This window comes from Cnephaeus nilssonii, assembly GCF_951640355.1.
Source record: "Cnephaeus nilssonii genome assembly, chromosome: 16".
NCBI lineage: Eukaryota > Metazoa > Chordata > Mammalia > Chiroptera > Vespertilionidae > Cnephaeus > Cnephaeus nilssonii.
In genome coordinates, this window is record NC_137087.1 from 35673471 (window position 1) to 35700152 (window position 26682).

The 26682-nt window shown below is 38.5% G+C and overlaps 1 protein-coding gene across 3 annotated transcripts in view; it reads right to left on the bottom strand.

Moving 5' to 3' along the window:
• The window catches only part of RNLS (renalase, FAD dependent amine oxidase), a 229346-nt gene that overhangs the window by 15571 nt on the left and 187093 nt on the right, over positions 1-26682 (bottom strand). For all 3 annotated transcript variants that reach the window (XM_079794253.1, XM_079794251.1, XM_079794252.1), the window contains one exon: positions 6790-6965. In XM_079794253.1, coding sequence (XP_079650379.1) covers positions 6790-6965 — 176 coding nt within the window. The remainder of the gene's footprint in view (positions 1-6789; positions 6966-26682) is intronic.

Here is a 26682-nt window from a genome sequence, read left to right on the forward strand (position 1 = left end):
CACGAGTACTTGAGTAATATAATTTAATTAAACATATATGTGTTAAAACGTTTAATACCTCACATAATATGGGATTTTGTGAAAAGGGGAAATATCTGTCCATAAAACCTCAATGAAATTATGACTTTACATCCTTAATTCAGTGATCAGCATTTCTCAGCAGATGATCTCACACTTAGCTACCTCATAATAAGTTGAAGTAACTAGTTAATTATGTGCTAGTGACAAGAGGCGGGAGATTACTCAATGGTTTGCGTAGGACTGACACCTGTTAGAGTTCCTGCTGTTGATGGATCGGGTCATACCCTGGTCCACTGATCCCAAAAGGCCTGTTTGGCTCTTCCCAGTTTACTGTAAACTTATAGCACATAGGCAAGAGTGCTCATGGCCATCATTTCATGCCAGGAAATGTTGACTCATGGCATAAATGTGCTAAGTTTGCCAAACACTGGAAAATGTGCAAGTTAGTTTAGGAATGAATGTCAAGAAGCTGAAAAATCTATAAGCTTCAAAAAAAACTCAAGTGAGAAGAGTTGCTTGTGTCCACAGGGATCCACCATTTTTATCTCACTTTGTTCTTATATTACTCAACAGTCCCTGTGGTATGAGTAAGTGTCATAGCTTCTGGCATTGAATCAGTTCTTCTGAAACATCCCTATCCAGAACGATCTGCATATGTAAAACAGAGCGAAGAGAAGAGAGAGAAACTAACAAGAGAAGTGTATAAAAAAAGAAAAAAACGGGGCAGCATGAGGGCATGAAGAGAGGTAATCAATAAAAGAGAGCAAGGGACATAGAGCTAAGCTACTGACTAAAAAAGGGCCATGGTAGCACCGTCACCTGCCACCTGTCCTCCTCCTCCTCCTGTTCCCACTACTTAGTGACACTTACTGACAACTCGCTCTGTGCTAGTGTCTGCAGTAAATGTTTTCTTCCTGTTCTCTCATTCATTTTAACCACTAACCCTCCAGGTAGGTTCAGTTGTTACCATTTATAGCTTAGGCCCCTGAGGCTTAGAGCTGCCATCTAGCTTGCTCCAAGGCATGTGGAGAGCCAAGGTTTGAACCAAAGTCTGTCTAACTCCAAAGTCTAAGATCATAATCACAGCACATTATTACAAATCCAGGAATTATAAACACAAATGTGGGAGAAAAGTCATAGCACTAGTGGCAGAATGACCAAAAAAAAAAGCATGATTTTATTGCAGAAATACACTACTAAACAACACAACAAATGTACTTAAACTCATAAACACAATTGATTATTTACTTTCAAATACTTATCCTAGAAGACCATAGGTTTAAATCCATAACAATGCACTGGCCAATGTCTCTTAGGGGTACCAGCTTTGAACTGCTTTTAGATTCAGTCTACAAGTCACATTAAAACAGATAAATACAAACAGCTAAATTTCTTTAGTTGTATCTATAAAAACACTTTTAAAAAAATTGTCAAGGTTGACCATCCATTTTATTAAAAAGGTTTAAGTCCAAATGACTTTGATTGGTTCAGATTGCAGCGATCCGATCCAACTGATAATATGCTGAAGAATGCATGTCAGGTTCTGAAAGAGAAGCCCCATCTTTTTTGAAAGAAAGGTGCAGCTTTATCAAGGTGACTGACTACTTTGACAGGAACAACCCTTTGGATTTATAATTATGGTATATACCTATAATCAGTCACTGTTTTCCAGTTCCTACCTATCTACAAAAAGAAAATTAGGAAGATACTGCAGAAGGTGAATAACAAAGAAAGAGAAAAAGTGAAATTATTAATCACCACCTGACCTTCCAATGCTAAAATTAGACATAATTACCCACCAGAAATTAATCTCATGAGGGAATAATGTAAGTATATGGGTGTCTTAGGCTTTTCTCTGTATATTTCCTTCTCCCCTACCAAACACAAATCTCTAAGGAAAATTCTGGGTGCACATTTCTTCCTTTCTCTTTTATTCTTTCTAATTCCTGGGTAGTTCTATGCCAACTGTGGTACTCAGGTGACGAAGATCTGAGGAAGTCAAAAAGGGAATTTGCATTGAACAGGGCCAAGTTTTACTTGTCTAAGAAGGAAACAAAAAGGAGAGAGTCAAAAGTGGAGCATGTGAATGGGAGGCTGAAGAGAGAAAAGACAGAAAAAGAGATGAGCCACATGGCTGATTGTCAGAGTAAACTGTGTGGGGAATTAAATCGTACGGGTGCAAATAAGTTTGAAGGAGCTTCCAGAGGGGGATATACAGTGAATGAGAACAGAGACTTAACACGTACTCCTGAGGATGAAATCTTTTCAATGTTCTTTAAAGTTCTATAACACATACTAGTAGAAATTTGAATTAGTTTACATTCCTTTTGTTTGGTGAATTGTGTTTCTTTGCAACACAAGACTGGGACATAGGAAGCCCTTGATTTATTGAGGTGATAGTAATAAGACTTTCACAGCAGGTGCCATTAATTCTGTGTTTATGGGACGACTTTAGGTTGCTTATAAAGCCTCATAATTATATGCAACGTTGTGTTTATATGTACTTGCATATTTTGAAGTAATGACAATTTTCATGTTTATAGCTTTTATCAGATTCATAAAGAGTTCATGATCCTTCTTCTTAAAAAATATGAAAAGACTACCACTGGGAAGAAAGTACAGGCTCAGGGCAAAAGATCAAATGAGGAAATGTAACTATAGAAGATAACTGAGTTCTAATTCTATCACAAAAGCTTAATATGCTAGTCCCAATCTATTTATTTGGCCAAAGGTACCAATGCATTCATTTGCTACCTCCCTCTCCTCTTTCTTATCCCCCTAAATTCCCCTTCTGTTCTCCTTATTATTTTTTAACCTTTGTTTATTAGTTTCTCTTAAGCATATAGTTATCTCAGAATTTCCTTTTTTTTAAAAAAAATATTTTTATTGATTTCAGAGAGGAAGGGAGAGGGATAGAGAGATAGAAACATTAATGAGAGAGAATCATTGATTGGCTGCCTCCTACAAGCCCCCTACTGGGGGGGTGGGTATTGAGCCTGCAACCCACATGTGCCCTTGGCCGGAATCGAACCTGGGACCCTTCAGTCCTCAGGCCGATGCTCTATCCACTGAGCAAAACCAGCTAGGGCTCTCCTTATTATTTAAAAATACATTTCGTGATTAAAAAAAAAAATCCATTTGTGTGCAAATAAAGTGAAGAAAAGGGCCACTGATGGGGAAAATTAAAATTTCAAGCAAATCAGACATATCCTATAGTTTGAGAGAGCATCATGATAGAACCTGAAACAGAGGAGAGCACAGCAAGTAGTAGTGGTGAGAGTATTAAGATTAGCAAACTGATTACATGTCCCCATCAAGGTACATGCAAAGGCGTCTTCAGTTATTACTCTTCTGCTGAAAGGATGAATATGTCATACTAGTTACAGAAACCCTAATTCAGTGTTTCACAGCCTAGGTAGCAAGCTATATTAACCGGATAAACATTTAAATTATGGAGGGCAAATAGCTGCAAAAGGGAGGAACCGAGAACCAGGAAGATCTGCCATCGCTTTGCTAAGTTTGTTTGCACCACCTACTCAAGTGTTTTATTCAACCCCCAAATGGGAGGCACAGAGCAGCTCCCAAGTCTTTCAAACACGCCTTCTTCCCTCATCTGCCTTTTTCCTCCTTGATGAGCAGCACCCACAAGAATGCACCGTTATCTTACTCAAGACAAAACCATTTCATTTAGTGTCTTAGGAGAGGCCTTCAGCAACCCTCTAGGGTTCTATGAGCAGAGTACTAGCCATGTCTCAGGCATTCATTACATGCTTATTTAACAAATGAGTAACCAAATGAATAAAAATCTTTCACCTTCCCGCTGCCAATGTGGTGTGTGATTTTAGAGGCAACCCTGGGAGAGCAACATGGGAAAACAAGAAATTATCTCCCCTGCCCCACACAACACTCCCCTGTCTTTTTCAGACAGCACTCACTTCCTTTGAGTGCCTTGAGCCTTCAAGGATGGGATGGATGCTCTTCTCATAAAGGTAATGGGGAAAGTAGCTTAGATTCTCCAGGTGAGCCCAATGTGGGAAAGTAGCCTAGATTATCCAGGTGAGCCCAGTGTAATCACAAGGGTCCTTAAAGAACCTGTGAGGCAGAAGAACAGGTCAGAGTGAAAAGGACTTGACCCACTTTGCAGGCTCCGAAGATGGTGGAAGGGGCCGCAAGCCGACTGTGGGCAGCTGCTAGAAAATGTGAAAGGCAAGAACATGGATTCTCTCCTAGAAGCCGCACCGGAAGAAACACAGCCCTGCCAACACCTTGAATTTAGTGAGACCCTCCTTGAACTTGTGAACTCCAGAACTGTAAGATAATACATTTATGTTGTTTTAAGCTATGGAATTTGTGGTCATAGGAAATGGGGTCAGTGAAGAGGAAACAGAGAGTCAGTGAAACAAAGTGAAGGACTCGAGAGACAAGTGGATGGGTTTTGTCATAACTAGCCAATGGACCTACGGGAATTTTGTTCATGTCTCCCAGGCTTTGTTTTTCTCAGGGGTGTAGTGGTTAAAACTAGCAATCTCTAAGGCTACTTTGATACTCTAAGTGAGAACACATCTTAGAATTGCCCAGCTCCAGGTCTGCCACACTTGTGGGTGCTCATCACTGCTACCTCTCTTTCTCTTCTTCTTCCAACCCACCCAGCAGTGTAGGGATCACACACAAAAAGAGAAAACTAAAATGGATGTAGATAAAAAGTTAAGTCTGAGGGGTGTAGAAACGAGGGGTATACCACCGCTGCTTGAAGCATGGGACAGCAGTTCTGTGGTCTGTCTAGGATTTCATAAAATGAGGGTTTCAAGGTCAGAGAGAGAGAAGAAAAGGGGTAGAGTGTGAAAAATAGGGGAAGATTTGGGTAGAGCAGGACAGGGGGTGGAGAAAAAGGAAGGGAACACAGGCTGGAAAAATATGGGTGGAATTTCCCCTACAAGGGGACGGTACCATTAATTAGAAATAGGAAAAAAGTCAAAATCAGTTGTTTGTTTCTCTCTCTTTTTTGTGTGTCGTTGTTTCTACACCATTCTTCCCTTCAGTTTAAGCACTATATTAGACCATATCCATAACACAAACATTGATGAATTATCAAAGGTAGATCATGTGTTCTGGATGGCAAGGGAGGAGGGGTGCACGCATTTATGTTACATTGCAAAGGCTAAGATGGACCTTTTAAAAGCATTGACGAAATGTTCTCTTGGAAGTAATATTTGAAAACTAACTAGTTAAATGCTATTAAATCTCTGAACCTGTCATTATTTCTTTTTCTAAGATGATGTAGAGATTCTATCTATCTATCTATCTATTTACCTATCTATCTATCTATCTATCTATCATCTATCTAGCTATCACCTATCTAGCTATCATCTCACAATGAAGGTAAGATCTCTGCCATCAATGACAATGCCATGTTCTGTAGAATGCTGCTCAAGGTAATAGGGAAGTATATGAATGGTGGAAAATGCAAACTTCTAAGGTTGAATGACAACTTACTCCCTTTCAGGCTTTGCAGCAATGTAGATTTAATGACTACAGAGCCGTAAATGTACTGGAATAATTTCAAGAGAGAACATCCAAATTGTAATAAAAAGCATTTCTAGGGTTTGGATGTACTTTGTGTTCAAAATTTTTTTTATTAGATTTTGTGATATTGCACAACTTTGAATAGGCCATTTTGTGGTAAGGTCCAATCTATTTCTACAACATTTTAAACTTTAAGAAATGAGTAGATTTTAACCCATATTTTTGGCTTATTAATAAATTATTTAAAGGAAGTCACAGGAAGAAACTCACAAACCATTGTTCCTTTAAAGGATGTTTATAAATTGCAAAGTGACTTGCTGTGTACTATATCTAGCTGTGTACTAGGTTCCCTGTATAATTTAACTTGAGAATGTGGGTAAACACATATTCCTGCAGCAATTTTAGGAAGTCATTTACAATCTCCCATTTCCTTTCATTTTGGAAAACCCTAAATCTGTTGCATATCTCACAACACCACTCTTTCTAAAGGCTGACAGCTGAGATGACCAATAGTGCTGATAAATCAGTTCATCCGTAGGCTCAGAAACCTTAGAAAAAAATAGACAACTCTCTGTGTCTTTCCCCTTCCTGCCCTTTGCTCCACTGTCCCTAAATAACTTCGCAACAGAGTTTACAGATCAAAAGGCTTTTTCTAGGAATACTCACAAACTTCCACTGAAATATGCAGCGACTTTCAGAAAAGTCAACATTTACTTAGTGTTACAGAGCTTTAAGTTTGAGCTAGTCCTGAGATCAGCAGGTTTATCTGACCCTGAAAACCACCCTAACTGGCTGATCTGTGCAGGCATTCATCTTTCTCCCGCAAAGCGCTCTGCTGGCAGCCGTCAAAACCAAAGTGGGAACTTAATAAAAATGAAAACTGTGGTAGCAAAATACACTTAATGAGGTTAATTTGACGTATTGCAAAAATTCGGGAGGTTACAGTGGTTTCTATATAACCACAGTACTGATTTAGAAAAACCCCAGGGAAACAGCTGCATCGGGATATGTAACTTGCCTTGCTTGCATCGGAAAGCCAAGATTTTCAGGGGGTATGTCTTCAGATGCTAAAATTTGCACATTAGATTGGGGAACATTGTATGCATTTCTTATTGAGAAATAACAGGATAATAAAACCTGTAGACGTTTATGCTTACACATTAGGCAAAAGGATCAGAAAAAGCCAACTCAGTTCTGCTGAGCTGTTAAGAAAATTGTGCTCATACTACTGGGTTCCGTGATTACCTGTGAATGTCTCCATTTCTGGCATTTGGTAGCGACTGGCTGAGGCAAACCTGGCAAAATGTTTTCCAGCTGCTGGAAGATTAACTCTTGCACCTCCTCAATGCCGTGTTCCAAGTGTGTAACTCCAAAGGAGACAGTGGTGTGAATCGCAAGGGAAGGCCCGATTTCTGATGACACTAGAGTAAGAGGAACATAAAGGTACATCTTAGGGTGGGTGACATGGAAGAGTCAGCCTTTCAATCTCTCAGATTTAAGAATTGATGACAATAGTCAGACAATAAATGGAGGGGGAACACACTCTAATCTTTGGAGCATAAAACCAGGCTATTTCTGAAATCTAAAATCAATTTTCTCTGAAGAGAAGAAAAAACTCATGATGTACTTTAGAAAATACATTTCAGATTTTGCTAAAGAACGGGAAGGAAGGGCACCTAATATATACTTCTCTGGGTATAATTAAAATTACTGGTATGTTCATCTTCTCTCATCCACTAAATTATAAACTCTTTAGGGCAGGCACCATTTCTTACACACAGCCTATATTCTCCTTAAATTCTAAGAACAAAGTAGATGTTCAAAAAATACTTATTCTCTTTTTGATAAATGAATTTCAAAGTGTTTTTGTTGACATTATTAAATGCTAGAGGAAAATATCCATTACCACTTTCAAAAAATTTGGGCTTTTCTCTAAAAACAGACTTGACTTTATAATATTTCCCTTTATCTTTTAAGTAGCATTAAAAATAAAAGTCTGCCTCATTTATAACATGGAGCTACTTTCCACTTTTGTTTGCCATTGCATTTTTGTGTGCTATATTTCACAATTACAAATAATGAGTGTCTGCTTCGTATCTTTCACTCATTAGTAGCATATAGGAAAATCAAATAAAGTTCGAAGTTGAAAGAAAAGTGACTGAGGCATTTAGAAAATACAGACTTGGAAGGAATGTTAGCAAGAGTCTGCCTGCTATACTTAATTGTTTAAATCAAGCCCAGGAGAAAGTTGATTGGAAACAATAATAGATCTGAAATGCATGAAATGATAATGTGTAGTTGGTGCTCCCCCCTGCTGAGAGAAGATAATATTAAAGCTTTTAAGGTAATGACAGGAGTTGTCAAGCCTGATTCTGAAAATTCTTTAATTTGGGATTCTAAAGACAATGATCTATGTAAGGTAGGTTTCTACAATTTTAAACAGAAAAAAAGTTGAGCAACATAAGCCACTTATTGTTATGTGCCCACTTAAAACCTCTTTACACTTCAGGGATTTGTACTGTTTTATATAAAATCAGAAGGCTAGGTGTATGGTGTGAATTAAATATATAAGACATGTGATGTGCTCAGCAGCTTCTGGCACAAAGTAGGTGCTTCATAAATGTAAGCTATGGGAACAGAAACAATAAATCAGATACACACAAGGGGAAAGGTCCCATGGTGTTGCCCAAGTGATGGGTGTGAGTTATTTTTTTGTAAGAGTACTTCATTTTTCCATTGATCTCTGCTCGGAGAATCCTGGATTATCAATTTTACCCCAAAACACGAGGGAAGAGCATCCCAAAATGCTGTAAGCATTTTAAAATAAAGTGAGTGCTTCCAAACATTTTTACATGTCTGGAGAAGACTGGACTTCAGAATATGGGCAGTGAATGCAAAGGTGAGGGGATTGTCCACTGTTTTCACCTCACAGTAGCTGGAATGACTTGAAAAGGAAATCGAGGGAGCATCTCTTTGAATGGTCAAGGTTTAACCTATCAGTGTACACTGCACAGGTACCACACAGACGGGGAAGGACCAAGGAGTGCAACGTCTCACATTCTTTCACCCAACCCCAGTACAGTGAAACCTATTGCATATTGCCACAGGGAGTGCTTTGTTATCAGTAATAAATTCAGGGGGGCCCATTCACAGCAAGGGGGTGTCAATGACACCATTCTTCCACCAGGTAACACATCTTCCCAGAGACAGTGAAAGCTATTGGCTCAGCATTCTGCAGCAGGAGAGTTGGGGTTCTGAGGTAACTTTCTATGGCAGGTTTCAGAGGAAAATGAATGCTAGCTGCGTGCTGAAAACCAAGAGGTTACACTCACCTCGCCATTTGTTCTAGGGGGAGCTGGTAAAATTAGGAAGCGAGTGATGGTGCATTGTCGCCAGGGTTCTCTCATTTACATTAGCCATGCACTCCAAGGAGAGCAATATAAAAGGAGATTTAAGACCCAAAATGAAACAGTCCTTGCATAACAATGAGAGAACAACCTGGTTACTTATTTTTAGTGGAATCAGACACAGTTTTTTGAGAACTGAGGTTAAAATTTGAAGAGCCACAATCTAAAACAGTACATTTTAAGGGAAAGCTCCCTCCTGACTCCCCCTCTCCCCCCTAAGTTAAAGGGTATTTTTAGAAGCAAATGTTCAAAAATGCAAACACCAAACCAAAGTTTAAACATGACCAAGGTTTGCAAATAGAGCATTATAAAAAGCCACAAATATGTTAATAGGATTCAGAGCGTAAATTCAGTATAATCATTACTCCTTGGTCACTGAGAAGGTAATGATGTTATCTTTTTCTTTTCTTTATTCAGTTTAACAAGCATTGCACTTTGCTTTTGGCATTTTAAATGTAAAGTTCATGGTAAGTTGACAACTATTTCCGTATGTTGGGAGATCAATGGCTTTAGTCAGTAGATATTTGGACCCTTGCATTCTTAATAGCTCCGTGGTCTTAGACAATTTAATCTCTCAGGCTTTGCTTTCTTCCATGAATTAAAAGGGAGTATTACAACTTACCTTATAAGGCTGTCACGAGGATTAAATGGGTTAGGACACACAAAAGCCTTTCTTCAAATATAAAGTTCTACACAAACGTGAGACATTTGTAGATAATACTCTTTTTTAAAAAAATCTCTATGCTGTGGTTAGAGCAGTTTTAGAAAGGGATAACAGAGTTGACGCCTCTCAAAGTATTAAGATTGATTATTCTATCAACACCCCAGGAACAGTGGCAAACTATTCTTGGGGTGTTGGCACAGAAGTTTCTTTTAGTTTTTGTTGCTTTTTTTTTTTTTTACTTGTGGTAAAATAAACTTAACATGAAATTTGCCATTTTAATCTATTTTAAGTTTATGGTTCTCTGGCATTAAGTACGTTCACATTGTTCTGCAACCATCACCACCATCCATATCCAGAACTTTATCTTCCCAAACTGATACTCTTTACCCATTAAACACTAACCCCTCGGTCCACCACCATTCTATTTCTGTCTCTATGAATTTGACTATTCTAGATCCCTCATATAAGTGGAATCATACAATATTTGTCCTTTTGTGACTGGCTCATTTCATTTAACATGATGTCTTCAAGGTTCATCCATTTTGTAGCATGTGCCAAGTTCCTTTCCTTTCTTTTTAAGACTGCATGATATTCCATTGTGTGTGTGTGTGTGTGTGTGTGTGTGTGTACACATACACACCACATCTTGTTTATGCATTCATCCATAGAAGTAATTTCTGTTGCTTTGACCTTTTGGCTATTCTGCATAATACTACTATGAACATGGATGTACAAATATCTGAGTCCTTGCTTTTACTTCTTTTAGGTATATACCCAGAAGTGGGATTGCTGAGTCATATGGTCATTCTATGCTGCCCTTCCGAGTCTCAGCTTTTTCTTGCTTCTTTGGCTCAGTCTCCATTTGATTTGATAATTAAAGTTGCTTAGTTAAAGATTAATATTATCATGTTGGGTTAAGAAAATAATATCTAACTCTATGTTGTTTACAATAAAATACATTTTTAAAACAAATCCTAACTCAATTATGTGAAGTTAGAGAATGTGATTTGAATGCTACTTTAAGATTTGTTAACTGGCTTCATACATAGTCAGTTTTCAAAGTATTATATGTGTGCTTGAATATAATTTTTTAGATGTTGAATTAACATTTTAGGTTCATTGAATTTTATTAATTGTGTGGTTCTAAATCAACTAAAGTCTTATGATTTTTGTGTGTGCTTGATTACTAAAAATTTTTGCTTTATATTGAAACTATATTACTAGTTTCCTGCTATTTCCTGATACCTTTTAATGATATGTTATGAATATCTTTCATTTAGAAATGCCTTTAACCTTAAAGTTTATTTTTTGCTTCCTATTTGTTCCACTTTTTAAAAATGTTGTTTCTCTGTAAAATTTTGCCTTCTTTTTGATTAAACTACTTTTACTCATTTCTTCCCCGTTACTAGTTTGGAAGTTATAGAGTTTATTTCTATGTTTAGGGATTACCCATAGACTTAATTATCCATATTCAAGTAAAAAATTACTATCTTTATCCTTCTCCTGCATAACATAAGAACTTAAAATATTTTAACTCTGATTTTATATACTTTTGTTGTTCAGGATTTACTTTTTTAGTTTTGTTTTAATACAGTCAGTATTTGTTTATATTTATCCACAGCTTCCTTTGTGGATTTCACATCTTCTCTCCAGGGGCATTTTCCTTTTCCCAAAGTATCTTCTTTTGAAGTTCTTAATGAGGTTCTGTTGAAGGTCAACTCTCTCAGTTTTTGTTTTTCTAAAAATATCTTTATTTAATCCTTATTTGTGAAAGACAGTTATCCTTGGTATATAATAATAGATTGAAAATATTTCCTCTCAGCATTTGAAAGAACTTATTCCAATGTAGGTTAGCTTTTAGTGATGCTGTTAAGAAGTCAACTCTTAATTTGGTTGCAGGTCCTTGGCAGGTAACTTTTCTTTTATATCTGGGTATTTCCATTGTTTTCTCTTTGCCTTTGGTGTTCTGCTATTTTACTTTGATAATCTTGAGGTTTGAGTTTCTTTTTGTTTACCTTCTTTGACTTCATTGGGTGTTCTGAATCCGGAGACTCTTTTTTGTCATTAATTTTGGAAATTGTGCAGTCATTAATTCTCCCCATTCTTTCTATTCTGTCTTCATGGAGCTTGAATTAGATAAATGGCAGGCATTCTCATGCTATCATCATATATCTTGATCTCTTATTAATATTTTCCATTTCTGTCTCTCTATGCTAGATTCTATGTAATTTTTTCTGATTTATCTTTCAGTTCAACACTCTCCCTACATCCGTGTAAGTATTCTGATGTTTAATTTGTCCTTTAAATTTCAAATTTAAATTATTTTATTCTTCACTTACAAAAGTTCTACTTTTCAAATCTGCATGATCAATTTTGATAGTTTCTTTATCTCTAATCACACTGTCAGTACTCTTTTATTTCTTTAAACAGCGTCAGTATATTATATTGTGTATTTGGTTGTTCCAAAGTCTTCATGAGTGGGATTCTGCTTTCTGTTGTTTGGGTGGCTATTGCTCATGATGGTGTACTGCCTTTTGTGTGTTTTGTGATTTTTTCCCCCCTATTTTGAGTCCATGTTCCTATTGTGAGTCTAAAGTTCCTAGGAACTTTATAGAGAAATACTTTGAGGCCTAAGTTTAAAGAGTGTTCCTTTGGAGATTTACTTTCGTGTCTGCCAGATGCCTTGGGGCAACACTGCCCATGACTACTTTAACTAGGTTTATAGAATATACTGGCAGGATAAATTCTGGCACCAAGTCTGCCTGAGGGCGAATATGTGGTTTGGCATCTCAGGGGAGACATTTTATTTCTTTTTGTTTTTTCCACTCCAAAGACAGGCACGCATACCCATTTTCTTCCACTGATAGGATGTATCACATACAGAGCCATAAAAGTGTACACGTCCGTGCTAGTAAACTTTCAAATCTTAAAGAAACGGAGTGATTTTTCTTGGAAAAGAAAGTTATCAAAACTAATGCAACATAAAAGACATCAGTATTAGCCAAAATACATAAATGAAATAGAAAAAAAAGTCTTCAGGACATGGTTGCTTCAGTTGTGATTTGTTTAAAATTGTCAAGCAAATACGTTGATTGTAGATACACATCACATTTACCTCAACACACCAAACTACAGATCAGTCTTCTCTTAAATAGTAGGCACATTTTTTCATGTTAACATGTATAATTAAGAAACACATGATAATCTCAATATGTATTTAAAAGGCATCTATTAGCATTTAATATAAATTCATGGGAAATAAAGATACAATATGAAAAAAGGTGACCTCTAAGTGAGATAATCTTTAAGTTGATGGTTTATATCATACTTTACAATTAAATAATATAGATTTTCACAGTAAAATCAATATAAACCAAGGATGCCTTGTAATATCAATGCTCTGGTCAGTGCATTAAGATAAAATATATAAAGTTTATAATTACTAGGAAGAAGGGAAATCATATGATCTAAAACAATAGTGAACCAAAATAGAATTCATCAAATTAGTTTAATTTTTTATATTAAATTAATTTTCCTATATACCAGCAATAACTGGTGAGAAAAAAAAATCATAATTCTACAAAAAGTTTTTGGAATTAGAATAAATGATTCTAAAGAAAAAAAATAGGGCAATGAGAGTATTTAAAGTTTTTGAAAAGTCACTGAGGCAAGACTTGCTTTGCCATGTATATAAGTGCATGTATATATTAAAACAGCCTGGTATTTGGTTGACAAGCATAGTCAATGAATCAGAATAGATACTTCTGGGGAAAAAATCCTAAAATATATTGTTTTAGGAAAACAAATTTAAAGCAATGAAGGAAGATCCAATGTTTTATATTGTCCTAGAAAATTGGATATATAGAAAAAATTAACTTAGACTATTCCCTTCCCTCTTCTGACCAAATTTGTCACCATTTCTGATTTCTTCTGTAACCATATGAGACGTGTACATTCTTAGGTCACACAACAAGCTCAAACTCACTGAGACAGCCTTTTCAGATGTAAATACTACAGAGATCTTTTCCACCTGATAAACTTTATTTTTGGCAGTATCTACAAGGGACATCAAGTTGGTCAGAAATTGGGTCTTTCAAGACAGAAGTCTAAGGCCAGCTCTAGGTTTCATCCCCGACAAGGGAGAAGAGAACTAAAGAAAACCGAGTGGCTAACACTATGGCTGCAGGGCAAGATCATCAAGGAATGGTGAAAATGCTTCTTTAATTACTGATTCAATCAAATAAGCACACAGGTGTCTAGTGCAGTGCTTGATACCGTGAGAAACTCCATTGAGATGTACATCTTAGTGTGGGGGGCGGGGGGAGGGGGTGACACATAGGCCAAACCATTAGAGAGCCATTATCTGCTAAATGGCATGGCGCTGACAGTGTGTGCAAATGAATTTTAGCAAGCAAATTCATGTGAAGAGAGGAACTGGACGGGACTTGAGAGCCACAGTTTGGGGGCGGTAATGGTCAGCTCTCCTTTTTCCTTCTCCCTGGCAGTAGAAATTAGTAGTAAGTTTCCCTCTCCCTGCTCCATGTGGAACTGGCTCAACTATCCTTGCCCTCTAGCCATGAAAGCTCTTATTACAATTTAGCTCTTTCATATGGCTCCAGGGCCCACCAGCCAAAGCAACTGAGAGTAAGCCAATCACATCAGTTTCTCCAACAACAAAAAATATAACTCAGCCTCCATGAAAGAATAGGAGGTGAAAGGGATAGAAGGGTGGGGAGGCGAAAAGGAGACGGAGATGGAACGATATCTGCTTCTGATGTCTCTCTCCCCTTCCTCCTCTCCTTCGCAGCGCCAACCCAAACAAGCATGCAGCACTCTGCCATTTGGCATTCCACGTCGTTGGCAGTGTGTCTGCTGTGCTGTATGTCTGCTTCTGGCCCGGGATCAGGAACGAGGCCTCACTATTCAGAGGGACCACCTGTGGGTTTTATTTGCTTTTTAATAATCTCAGACCTATTTCTTATGTATAGGTTACAGAGGCCAAAATTCATCTACAAGAGCCCTACTCATGTCACGGGCAACTTCATTACTTCCAACCTTATCTGCAGTGGTGACTTCTGTAGTAAGTGTTTATATTCATTCAACACAATGTTATGGTTTTAACTGACGAGTAAGGCTCTGGAAGTGTAAACTTCTGAAATGACAGGATGGGCCAGGCACAGAAACAAACGGTTTTACTCAGAGTTTTCCCCTTGGCTTATTTCATTTTTCTCCTGTCGTCTTTGAGGAGAAATAGTTGCTTTATTTTCTTCCTTATTATTTCCCTGGAGGTAGGGGACTGTATTAATTGATAATAGCAATTGCTTTCATTAGCCAATGAAAATCACTGAAGAGGTCTGAATGAACAGTCTCTTTGGGGAGACACAGATAACAGTAAGGAGGGAACTGACAGGAGAGGATAATTGGCCTAAAAAAGATCCAGAAAGAAAAACTAATGGAGAAATGGTATTCTTTTTAAAAAAATATATATTTTATTGATTTTTTACAGAGAGGAAGGGAGACGGATAGAGTTAGAAACATTGAGAGAGAAACATCGATCAGCTGCCTCCTGTACACCTCCTACTGGGGATGTGCCTGAAACCAAGGTACATGCTCTTGACCGGAATCGAACCTGGGACCCTTGCGTCCACAGGCTGATGCTCTATCCACTGAGCCAAACCGATTAGGGCGAGAAATGGTATTCTTGTCAGCAACTGATACCAAAATTCCCTGACAAGCCCCCTGCTTTCCTTTTTAAAGGTAAAATATCTATTAAAAAGGAGGAAATGATAGGGCTAAAAGGGTGCTCTTTTAAAAGACAGTAAATATAATTCAAGTGTAAAAGTGTTTTGTTCTCTTCCTGTTGAAGGTAGTTCCTAACTCTTCCTAGGAAAACTATGAATACCATCTAAGATTGATAGAAAAATCTGCAGTGCTATTTTTCCCTTTCTAAACAAGATATATGCTTGGAGTTGAAAGAGGGTGTAGGGGGGATAAATGCTGATGAAAAAAACACACCAAGATAAAATAAAGAAAAAACCTAGTTTGCCTTGAAAAAGAAAAGAAACAAGATCTGCTTTATTTAGAATGAATGAATCAGATCCTTTTCTCCATCCTGATTGCACAGCCAGTTTTGAGGGGACATCAGTTGAGCTTTGGATGTCGAGTCAGAAGTTCTGTCTCCCCCCTCCCTGGCTGTATAACTTTAGTCATAATATTTCTGTGATTCCCGGGTCATTGTTGCTCACAGGATGATCCATGCCATATTAATCATTATTTGGCAAAACAAACAACGAAATATTTTGGGACAAATATATTTTTGAAATGTTTGTTTTAAACAAAATTGTATAGGACTTCTCAGAGTCCCCAGTATGATTAGATACAGACAGTGTGATTCTTTAAAGGAAAGATGGTATAGAATTAGTTTTGGTATTTTAAAACTTCATTTATTTGATTTACAAAATTATTTTTTTAAAAAGGTTACTCCAACACTGTGAAAGGGTATAAAGTGAAAAATAAATAAAATTATTACAAAATTATTTCATATATAGCTAAATGGTGCTGCAAAATTCCACTCGCCCCAATAGCATACGAGAGAGAGCTCTTGTTTTTCCACACTCTTACCAACACTAAGTAATTTTGCTAATCTGCTAGATCAAAATATCTTATTTTTAGTTAGTTACATGTGAGTGGAGTATTTTCACAAAGAAAACCAATTTGTATATTCTTTTTGTTGTCCTTCTGGTAACCATAGTGCCAACCTCAGGTTTACTGTGCGATTAAATCCATGTAAAGTGAGAAGTTTAGAGTTTGGCGCCCAGTTAGTGCTCATCAAGCGTTATTTGGCAATCCTATCTATCAAGGCTGACTCACTCCATTTCTGAGGATTAGTTACTGAGGTTTTATTGTGCCATCACTCTTACCTTCCACTTCCTTGACGGGAAATCTAGATCTCAGAAAATGATGCCTCATGGGAGAAAAGTGTCTCCTGGAATCATATTTATCACATTGTATTTTAATTGTCTGATTACTTCTCTGTCTTTCCTTTAGACTGAAAGCTACTCGAACTTACTTGTTTTTCATTTTTTTAAAAAAATTAATCCTCACCTGAGGACATTTTTCCATTGATATTTAGAGAGTTAAAGGGATGGGGAGAGACAGAGAAAGAGAAACATTGATGTGAGAGAGACACAACTATTGGATGCCTCTTGCACACCCTCTGGTAGAGACAGGGATTGAGCCTGCAACTGAGGTACATGCCCTTCACCAGAATTGAACCCGGGACCCCACAGACTGCAGGCCAACCCTCTAGCTCTATCCACTGAGCAAAACCACCTAGGGCTTGTTTTACATTTCTAACACCTACCTCAGGGCCTGACGCATGTAAGCAATCAATATTTGTTGAATACATGGATGAAAGAATCAAGTAAGTTTTGACTTCCTATTATGGTGGATGAGAACCTAGCTCCCCACAACATCACCCTTCTCCTCACCCCACCATCTACCCCAATCAACAGCTCAACAAGTTTTGGTACAATCATTAATCAGTTTACATTATAATAATCTGTAGTAATGCTTCTGAGAAAACAAATAGTCCTTTGTAACCATACACCCTGTCTTATTTAACCCTTCATTTTTTTCCTAGAGTTGATAATTACCCTGTTTTTTCATTTGTTTGATCTCAATGTACTTCTAACACTCTTAACATATTTTTCCCAAAACGCTCAAACATCTGTGTCACCTACCTATTGATAACTTTCTGCATACACTCAAACATACTGGTTCCATCCCCCACCCCTACCCCCACCCCCCAAGACCTTTCTCCCAGAGGACTCTGTGTTGTCTGTCTGCACCTAGGGCTTGTGGATAAGAAAAGCAAGCTTTCCTCCATCTGTTGCATAAACCGGATGGGTCAGCTCTCCTGGATAGAAGGACAGCACATTTAGAACCTGGCAGCATTAGGTGCTCATAAGTGAACAATTATAGCCGTGGTTCTATATGTGACCCTAAGATGTTTTTTTTTCCAATCATTGAGCTGGAAATGCTAGCTTAAAAAAACACTAACATACCTATTAGTTTCTTCTATTCGTTTGGTCTTTGACTTGTTTATGCTAGTCCTGTGGTTACTAACGTATCTGTGGATGTATGCATTTGCCATTTTAAATAAAGGCCAGGAAAGGAAGTTTTAAAGCTGACACACATGTATGTTTGTAATCCTTGTTATCCCGGGCTACATATGTTTGGATTTCTTATGTTTAACAAGACATACAGACATCCTCTAAACAATCCCGTATAAGCTAACCATTCTGATAGACATTTAGTTAAATGTAAACAAGTGTGTAAAACCCCACACGATGAATTGAAAATAAGATGAAAATCCCCCTAAAGTCCATACTTCCAGTTTCAGAAGATGTTTCCCCATAGCTCCAGTATAAGTAAATCTACACAAATTCAGGAAATAATCTTCCAGTAAACAATGGAAAATTGTTCACAGAAAAGTATGTTCTGCCTTCTCCAGCCAAGAGAAAGTAAATCCCAGATACTTGAATAATAAACAACACATTGCTTATTTCCACAATACCTGTGAATGCTGGATACTAGAGGCTTTGAGATGGGATCGAGGAAGTGGGAACAGGGGCTGGGCTGGGCCACTCGGAGAATTTTCTACTGATTAGAGGGGCATCTCCAAGTCCTCAGAGTGGAGTAGGTCTAAGAATCAAAGTGTTGAATCAAATCTTCAAGGTAGACAAGATTTCATAATAGACCAGAGGCCCGGTGCACGAAATTCATACACTCGGGGGATTGGGGTCCCTCAGCCTGGCATGAGCCCTCTTGCAGTCTGGGAGCCCTCAGAGGATGTTCTACTGACAGCTTAGGCCTGCTCCCTCCTTAGCGCTGCCGCAGAGGTGGGAGAGGCTCCTGCCACTATTGCTGTGCTTGCCAGCCAAGAGCGAGGCTCAAGGCTTCTGGCTGAGCAGCGCTCCCCCTGTGGGAGTGCACTGACCACCAGGGGGCAGCTCCTGCATTGAGCGTCTGCCATGGTGGTCAATATGTGTCATAGTGACTGGTTGTTCCGCCATTCGGTCGATTTGCATATTAGCCTTTTATTATGTAGGATAAGGTGATCAGTGGAAAGGGTGGACATTAAGGGTAAGATATAACAGGTAGGGCTGGGCCTGGGGAATGGGCAGTAAGGACTCCTCGTTCTAGGGAGAAAAAATATACATTGCCTACACAAATTCATGTTAATATTTTTTTTTTCCGTACTGGATTGGCTTTGGGTTGGGAAGGGGCTCAAACTGGTTCATAAGTGGTAAAAACATCTTCTGTATGGTAATCCACTTAACAGATTTGAGAAACCCAGTACCGCTTGGAGAAAAGGTATGATATAGTATAGTATAAATATTGACCTCCAGGCTAGTTGTGAGGACCACGTGAATGAATGTCTATGATACATCTCCTGCTCAGCATCCACCATCTCTTTTGTGGTAACAGAACCCCAATTTTGTTTTAGGGGATCACCCATCCCTACTTTCAGCCTTGATGAAGGTGTCCTACAAGCTGAAATGATAAGTTAATCAATTCCTACTGGTCATGGTGATCAGTTCAGCAATGGGTACATAACTGAAGCCAGGCCAATCGGGTCAATGAAATTCAGTTCCAAGACTAGTGTTAGGCATTGGGGAAAATGAGCTCTGTGTGTGTGTGTGTGTGAGATTCAGCACTGAGATGCTTGGTACTACCTGGTGTCACTATAAATAAATCCAATTCAGCGAAAGATAGAGTCAAGAAAATTAAGTCTTCATGATGTTGACTGAATCAATCCAGACATGCTGGAAGCTTTACTCTTGAACTTTCCAGGAACAATACCAATAAGTTCCCTTTCCTTAATCTATCTGAGTTGAGTTTGACATCTCTTACAGCCTACACTGTCCTAAATGTGTGAAGTATCTAGTACTATATGTGGCATATGTATGCTTATTCCTACGAATATTAGGATTAGTTTCCTTTCTTTCTTATCTCCTCCCATCCCACCTGTCCTTAATCTTAATTTATATCTCTATAAAGATTAGATTTTGCCAGTTTTTTAGAAAGCATGACCAAAGAAAAGAAAATCTCCTTTTGGACCTCAGTTTCTTGGTAGGTGAAACAAAGGAGTTAGAAAAGTTCATTCTTTTAAGCTCCCTTTCAGCTTTAATTTTCTCTGAATCTACGAAATGGAGATCCAGGTGGCAGTGACAATTTGAGAAGCTCATCCTTTCCCCAACCATTCCGCGCTGTCAGTAGGGTAGAAATCCTGGTCCTTAAAGAAGAGACTAAAACTAGTCTCAAGACTGAAGTGATGAAAACATTTCCCTTCGTCTGAGCTTTCTCAATCCTTGAGTTTGCCCTAGATTTTAAGGTCTTAACCTCCATCCCACGTTTGAGCTTAAAAATACAACAAGCTATTTTGTAGTATGGTGAGAAAAAGCACCGCCTCGTTTAGTCTAAGATTCAGCTCTGCTTCCACCTAGAACAATTCTTGTTAAAAGATCTGACGAGGATTACTGATCAGATGAAAAGGCAATGTCTCAGAGAGCTATCAATGCTTCAACTCCACACACATTCTATTGTGTAGACTTTAAAATATATATCTTCTAAAGTCTGCATAAATAAAATAAGGGGGGAAAAAGAACATCAGATTAAACCTTGTTGAAATTTTGCTTATAAAAAATTCTGACTTTTTAATATTGTCCTATAATATTTTTTTTTGGGGGGGAAGGGTTAAGGGAACATTTATTGGGTAAATTACAGAGGTAGAAAAAAAGTAATTCTTGGAAGAAATGAACTTAGGAAACAAGTTACGGAGGTCAAGGAGGGGCCCTTGTAGCTTGGAGTGAGGAAGCTAAAGGGAACGTGCCTGGGTAAAGGAAAGGGAATGGCACTGGCATGCTCCTGGGAGGGACAGAGCCTATAACGTTTTAATATTCCCTGTGGAGTGGAAGCAATAGGAGGGCTTATTCACCGGGACAGCTAGAGCCACGTAACTAGTTTTGGTCAGTGGACTATGGGGGTAAGGGAAGTGTGTCACATCTTGTCCAAGGCTGAGTAGTTGCAAAAGAGACGGTAGATATGGCTCACAAAGACTCAAGTATTTGCTCTCTGGCCTTTATAGAAAAAGTCTGTGACCCTGGACTAGGTCGCTCAGGACCTGGTAGGTCACGATAAGATTTGAGACTTCATTCTGTATGCAATGAGAAGGCTTTAATTAAAGGGCTTTGAATGGGAAAGTGGGTCCATGAACAGATGTATGTTTTAAGAAGACCTTTCTGGCTATGTGAAGAATGAACTGAAAAGAGGCAAGAGTGGGAGGCAGGTTAAAATAAGATGGAGCCTTGGTTGTGACAGTGGTGATGAAGAGAAGTGAGCTCATTGTCTATTTTGGAAGCAAGACCAGGGTGATTTGGTTAGAGATTGGATATTGGATTGAAGGAGAGGAAGAAACAAACATTCCTGATTTTTGGCTGAAGGAGATAGGAGATTGGTGGCTCTATTTTGAGAAAGAGAGATGACTGGAGGAGGAACAAGTTCTGAATTTCAAAGGCAGGTAATGAACAGCCGGCACTACACACATTACATTTGATTATAACATATATAGTTGTTTTAAAAAAACAAGCAAACCAACAACTCTGACAAGCATATTCTGAATTCTACTTGCTGTCCAGGGTTAGATTAATTGTTCCTCTATGTCTGTTTAAAAATTTCATAGATTCTGCTCATTTAAAGAAAGGGGCCATATTTCGTGGGTCTGCGTATATTTTGGGATCTGTTTGGGAGAAGTTTTTTCTTTGACTAAGACCTCCCAAGTTTTATGAAAACATCTATTTATCTTGACACACAAGGAGATTTTCAGCCTGTTGCAGCTTTTATTGGCACTGCCAAAAGGAAAAACGAAAGGGTTTCAATAGCCCTTTAATTGGGCCCTACCCAGGTCCCTAGAGCGGAGGATTTGTCCTAACTCGCATTTGGTGTTCCAACCCTCACTGGAGTCCTTCCACAGTAAGAAAGCCCTGGTTTTCTATGATGACAGTCCACTAAAATGCTCCCCTTCCCCAATGCTCACCAGCAAGAAGCAGCCATCCCTTATTACACATCGCTATTTCGGCCTACTCAGCATAGTGCCCGATATGAAATTTTGTGTGTTAAGTGGTATTATGATTGGACTCCTTTCCCGAATTGGGCAAGGTTTTCCCCTTGAGCCAGCACACTGGTTTGCCTCTAAGGATATCACTTTATCACTGTAGTTGCATAATTGGGTTCAGCTTTGGATTTGTATCTGTTCAAAAGGATTCTATGAACGGATGAAATCTCTCTCTGGGCTGGAGGATTTGACCTAAAGCTTCACTCTTGTTCTTTTGGTTTAATAAAGAGAAGTTTTTGCCTTGACATTATAAAATGTTGAATTTGAGAGACTGACTGAACAGATAGTGAATTTTTTAAATTTATGATTATGTCAAAATATTTCTGGCTCTTTTCATAGAGGAAACATACTGGTTCACTGTGGAATTCTTATCTCTTTAACTACTAAGACCAGCAAATTATTCTTCCTGTTAACTTTCGACAAGAAAAAACAAAACCAAAAAACAAGATTGAGTCTGACCAAGTTAGTGAAAATTCTTAAATCAAAGGGACTATAATCTTTATAATATTGTTAGCTACTCCTAAGAAACCATTATTATGAGTATAGATAGTGGAAAAAGGAACAAACAGGCATTTCAATTTTAATAAAAAAGAGTGGGTTAGGGTCAATTGAGCTCAAGTTTCTGAAATACATTTTCTGACTCTATTAAATAATATCAGGATACATAACATCAACAACATAAAAGAATTCACTAGGTAGATTATGTAATGGGAACCTAATTCAGTGATGAAAACTATATTGTAAATTCATGGAGGCTTCATTCTTACAAATGTGAATTTGGAATATTTTATACTGAATAATTCCCTTAGTCCCACAGATCAGTTATAAATATTAATGGAATGGCAATAGATTCTTTTCAGATTCTAATGTTTAATATTAATTTATATGATGCAGGGAATTCAATGTCCTATACAGTACATGTGGATTCTTCTCATTATCTAAATGAGCACACATATGAAGTCTGTATGGGCAATGATCATTAAAAACAGCAGGGCCCCAGTATAATCTTAGGGGGCATATCAAAACCTTATAAAATCACTTAATAACAAGGAAGTTACTGGTAATAAACCAAAGGGCTCTCTAAGCTAAATGGATTCCACAATGTCACACCTGGGAAAAATGATGGATTGGTGATTCTGGACAAAGTTAAAAATGCTAACTGATATAAAGTATTTATGAAACATGATGAAGCCATTTCCCGTGTTGAGATTCTACAGTCAGATTTCAAAACCTGCTCTTGAATTAGTCTTAGCCCTTTGACTTGGTAACTACTTAACTTTACAGTGTCTAACTCTTCTTGGATAGGCTGTAGTGTAAGTTTTGAGGAATTATTCTTAATTCAAAAAGTGATTTGAGATGGCATAAAAAGAAAAAATGGCATCTGATCGAATGTCCTCTGATTTTCACACCTTATTCAGGTAATGAGATATTGTTTAACTACCCTAATGTATGTGTTACTATTTTTCACAAAACATAATATAATTTAACTAGCACTATTGGCATTTTGTTTTCTCTTTTTAAAAATGAAAGAAAGTTATATAACTGATACAAGAAGCCATAGAATATTTATATGTGACAACTATAAAGACAGCAATCATTGTGTACCTACTATGTACCAAACATGGTACTAGAAGTTTTGGATATACTATCTCATTCAATCCTTATAACGTTTCTGGAAGACTTTATTAACCTTTTGCACTCGGATGTCGAGTGTGACTTGACACGGTTAGCATCGGTAGCAGGAATCGAGAAAAAAGCAAGCGAGTGCAAAGGGTTAACCTTATACTCACAGTACAGATAAATGAAGCTCAGAGAGATTAAGAAATTTATTCATGATCACAGAGCTATTAAGTTGAAGCACATGAAAATTCTGGTATTCAACCACTTTTAATTTATAAAGTCAGCTATATAATATGGTTCAATCTAATTCTAAGTGTTGAGTTATAATTTGAAACTAGGTATATGTTATTGCAAAGTAGTCACAGAATCATGCTGGATAATACTGGTTATTTTTGACCATCCTATCTAATAAAGAGGGGATATGCAAATTGACTGTCACACCGTCACAAAGATGGTGGCACCCATAGCCACAAGATGGCAGTGCCCAGCCCCCTCAGCCCTGCTGGAGTCCCCCAGTCCTTTCAGTCCTGCCGGGGGGTGGAGGGGTGGCAGGCGCATGGTGTGGCCAGACCCGCCCTCAGCCCCCCAGCCGCCCAGGGCCGGTCCAAGGCACAGGCAAGCATTGGATGGCAGTTGCCCAGCTGACGCCTGAGGCACAGGCAAGCCTCGGATATTGGCTGCCCAGCCACCCAGGGTGGGTCCGAGGCGCAGGCAAGCCTCGATGGCAGCTGCCCAGCTGCCCAGGGCTACCCGAGGTTCAGGTAACCAGGGCCAGCCGAGGCTTGTGCCACCGGCAGTGGCAGCAGCAGAGGTGTGATGGGGGCATCACCTTCTGCTGATCGCCGGATTGCCTCCCACCCCTGAGGGCTCCTGGACTGTGAGAGGGGGCAGGCCGGGCTGAGGGACCCCCCTCCAATGCATAAATTTTCATGCACTGGGCCTCTAGTCCACTACAAACACCAAATGATGAATTATGCAATAAAGAATTAATCACTCACCAAACTTGGGTTGATATGAACTCATCATTTATGGCAAGGTTCCTACGCAAACTATCATTTCATTTTAATATCATTGTGATGTAAAAAAGAGATAACTGCGAAGCCATGGCAAAGCAATGGCACATTTGCAGAACTTATCACATATTTTCTAAGTTACATATCTCAGCTGGAGCACAACTGTTCTTTAACCAGCTATTAAAAAGAAATGTCTTTCACAAAGAGAACAGTGGGATCCTTTGAAGTGTAACCTTGGAAATCGAGATCTGTGTTACAGGGCATCATTCAAAGCAAGTGGATCTTCCCTAAAGGACATGGTAAAATTGTTACTGAGAATATTTGCACCTCTTTGAGAAGAGGGCTCCATAAAACTTCCAGGTCTTAACTGGCAATACCTCTGATACTATATAAAGAATTGAAATGCCCCATTCATCAGTATTCCCAATGTTGTAGACATAATACAGAGCTCCCCAAAGAGGTTTCTAATCATTCTAATTGCCAAGGACCCACATATGCTTTTCAATGTCTTCTAGATTCAGCAACTAGAGAGCACACTCTTTTTATATGATTATAAGGGCATGGGAACAGGTAACTAGATTGTCCTACGGATGAACAATTTGCTAACTAGCCATTACTTCTTCTTACCTGCTAAGTGAATGACCAGTGCTGAAGTATTAATTCTCAATATTATTTCAGGAACTGGGAGGACATATCAGAGCTGCACAAAGGACAACTGGCTCAGCAAATATTTACTGAGCACGGAATACACACTCCTCTTAGGCCTGATGTTAGTTGCCTATCTCTTATTTTCAATCTTGATCAAGATAAGAGGGATAAAGTTATGAACAGCATGTATGATGGTTAGTGGCATAATTCCCACTAAAGGAGAGAGCTACTAATTCTGGAGAAAGCATCAGACTCTGCTAACAGGTCATATCAATTATTTAGCCCATGAGACATTCAGGTTGACCTGAGGAGGAACGCTGGACAGTGAGGAAAATGGTGAAATCTTTTCTGAGGGAGCTCTAGGCAAAGGAAAGTTCCCACCTCTTTGGGATAGTGTTGTCATGGTCCCAGATAAGAAAGAACTAGAATGAAGACTTGTCAAGCTCTCATCCTTGTCAAGTCTTTACTGCCTCCCAGGACACAAGGCTCACAAGCTGTCTGAGAGTTATGCAGTTTTACAAGATGGTTCTCAAGTTGCAAAGGTTTTGAGATGCCTCCAGAATGATGAAAACCAGGTGCTTGTCTGGGAAGCAAAGCAGACCACATCATTTTGAGCCCTGGCTTCCAATCCAGGGTGCTGACAGCTTCACTCAGGCCACAATGAGGACTTAACTTTGAGAACCTTCTAAAGAGTTCAGTTCCACAGAGAGAGCCTTTCCCCAATTTCTAGCTCTCTCAACAGAGTGACATGGTTGCAGGTATGATGAAAACAGCAAGGTGAGCTTGCTTTATTTGATGTGTAATCCAGAGAATGAGGAGTTCTGTCTTGATTCAAGATAAGGGTCTCAAAAAGATGCAAGGCTTGCTACATAGCCAGCAAACTCCAGTGCAGGAACTAACTTGAAGAAACCAAGTACCTATCTAATTTCATACTAGATATTACAAAAAGTGATTGCACTATATTGATTACTTAACAACTCCATGGATTTAAAGCAGTTGTTCAATCCAGGACTATGTTGAGGTTACAGGGTGTTGCAAAAGGGGTAGCAAAGTAAACAATACAACCAACATGTTACAAATCTACATGGTTACCCCTCAGGTCAAGCCAGAGTCTCTCACCGCCTAATTTTCTTTCTCTTCTTTCCCCTTTTCTGCTCCTTGCCCTCCCCATTGTTTCAGGATGTCTAAAACTTTCTCCTCAATTGGGCAAAGCAATTTAGCTCTCCTCACTCCCACTCCTAAACTGGCCTTTAATCTCTTCTAGGTGCTCAACCAACAAAAGAACCATTTCTTAAAAGGATTGTAATTATAAATAGCAAAAATGGGATGTTATTACATTTAATACAGCAGTTTCTTTATTAGACAACAGCTACACACCTAGTTAAATGGTCTTTGTTAATGGAGAAGTCAGAGGGACTATGGCGATTTCCACCTTGAACTTCTGCTGATTTTCTGCCTCTTGATATACATGGCCTTCCTCACCTACTTACAAAACCAACAGAAGGTTTTCCCTTGCTGTGTCCTTTCTAAATTAGCAGCAGTGATGGCAGCTTCTGTCAGGTTTTCTGTTGCTCTCATCTATGACCTGTAAGTTTAGATCTATACATT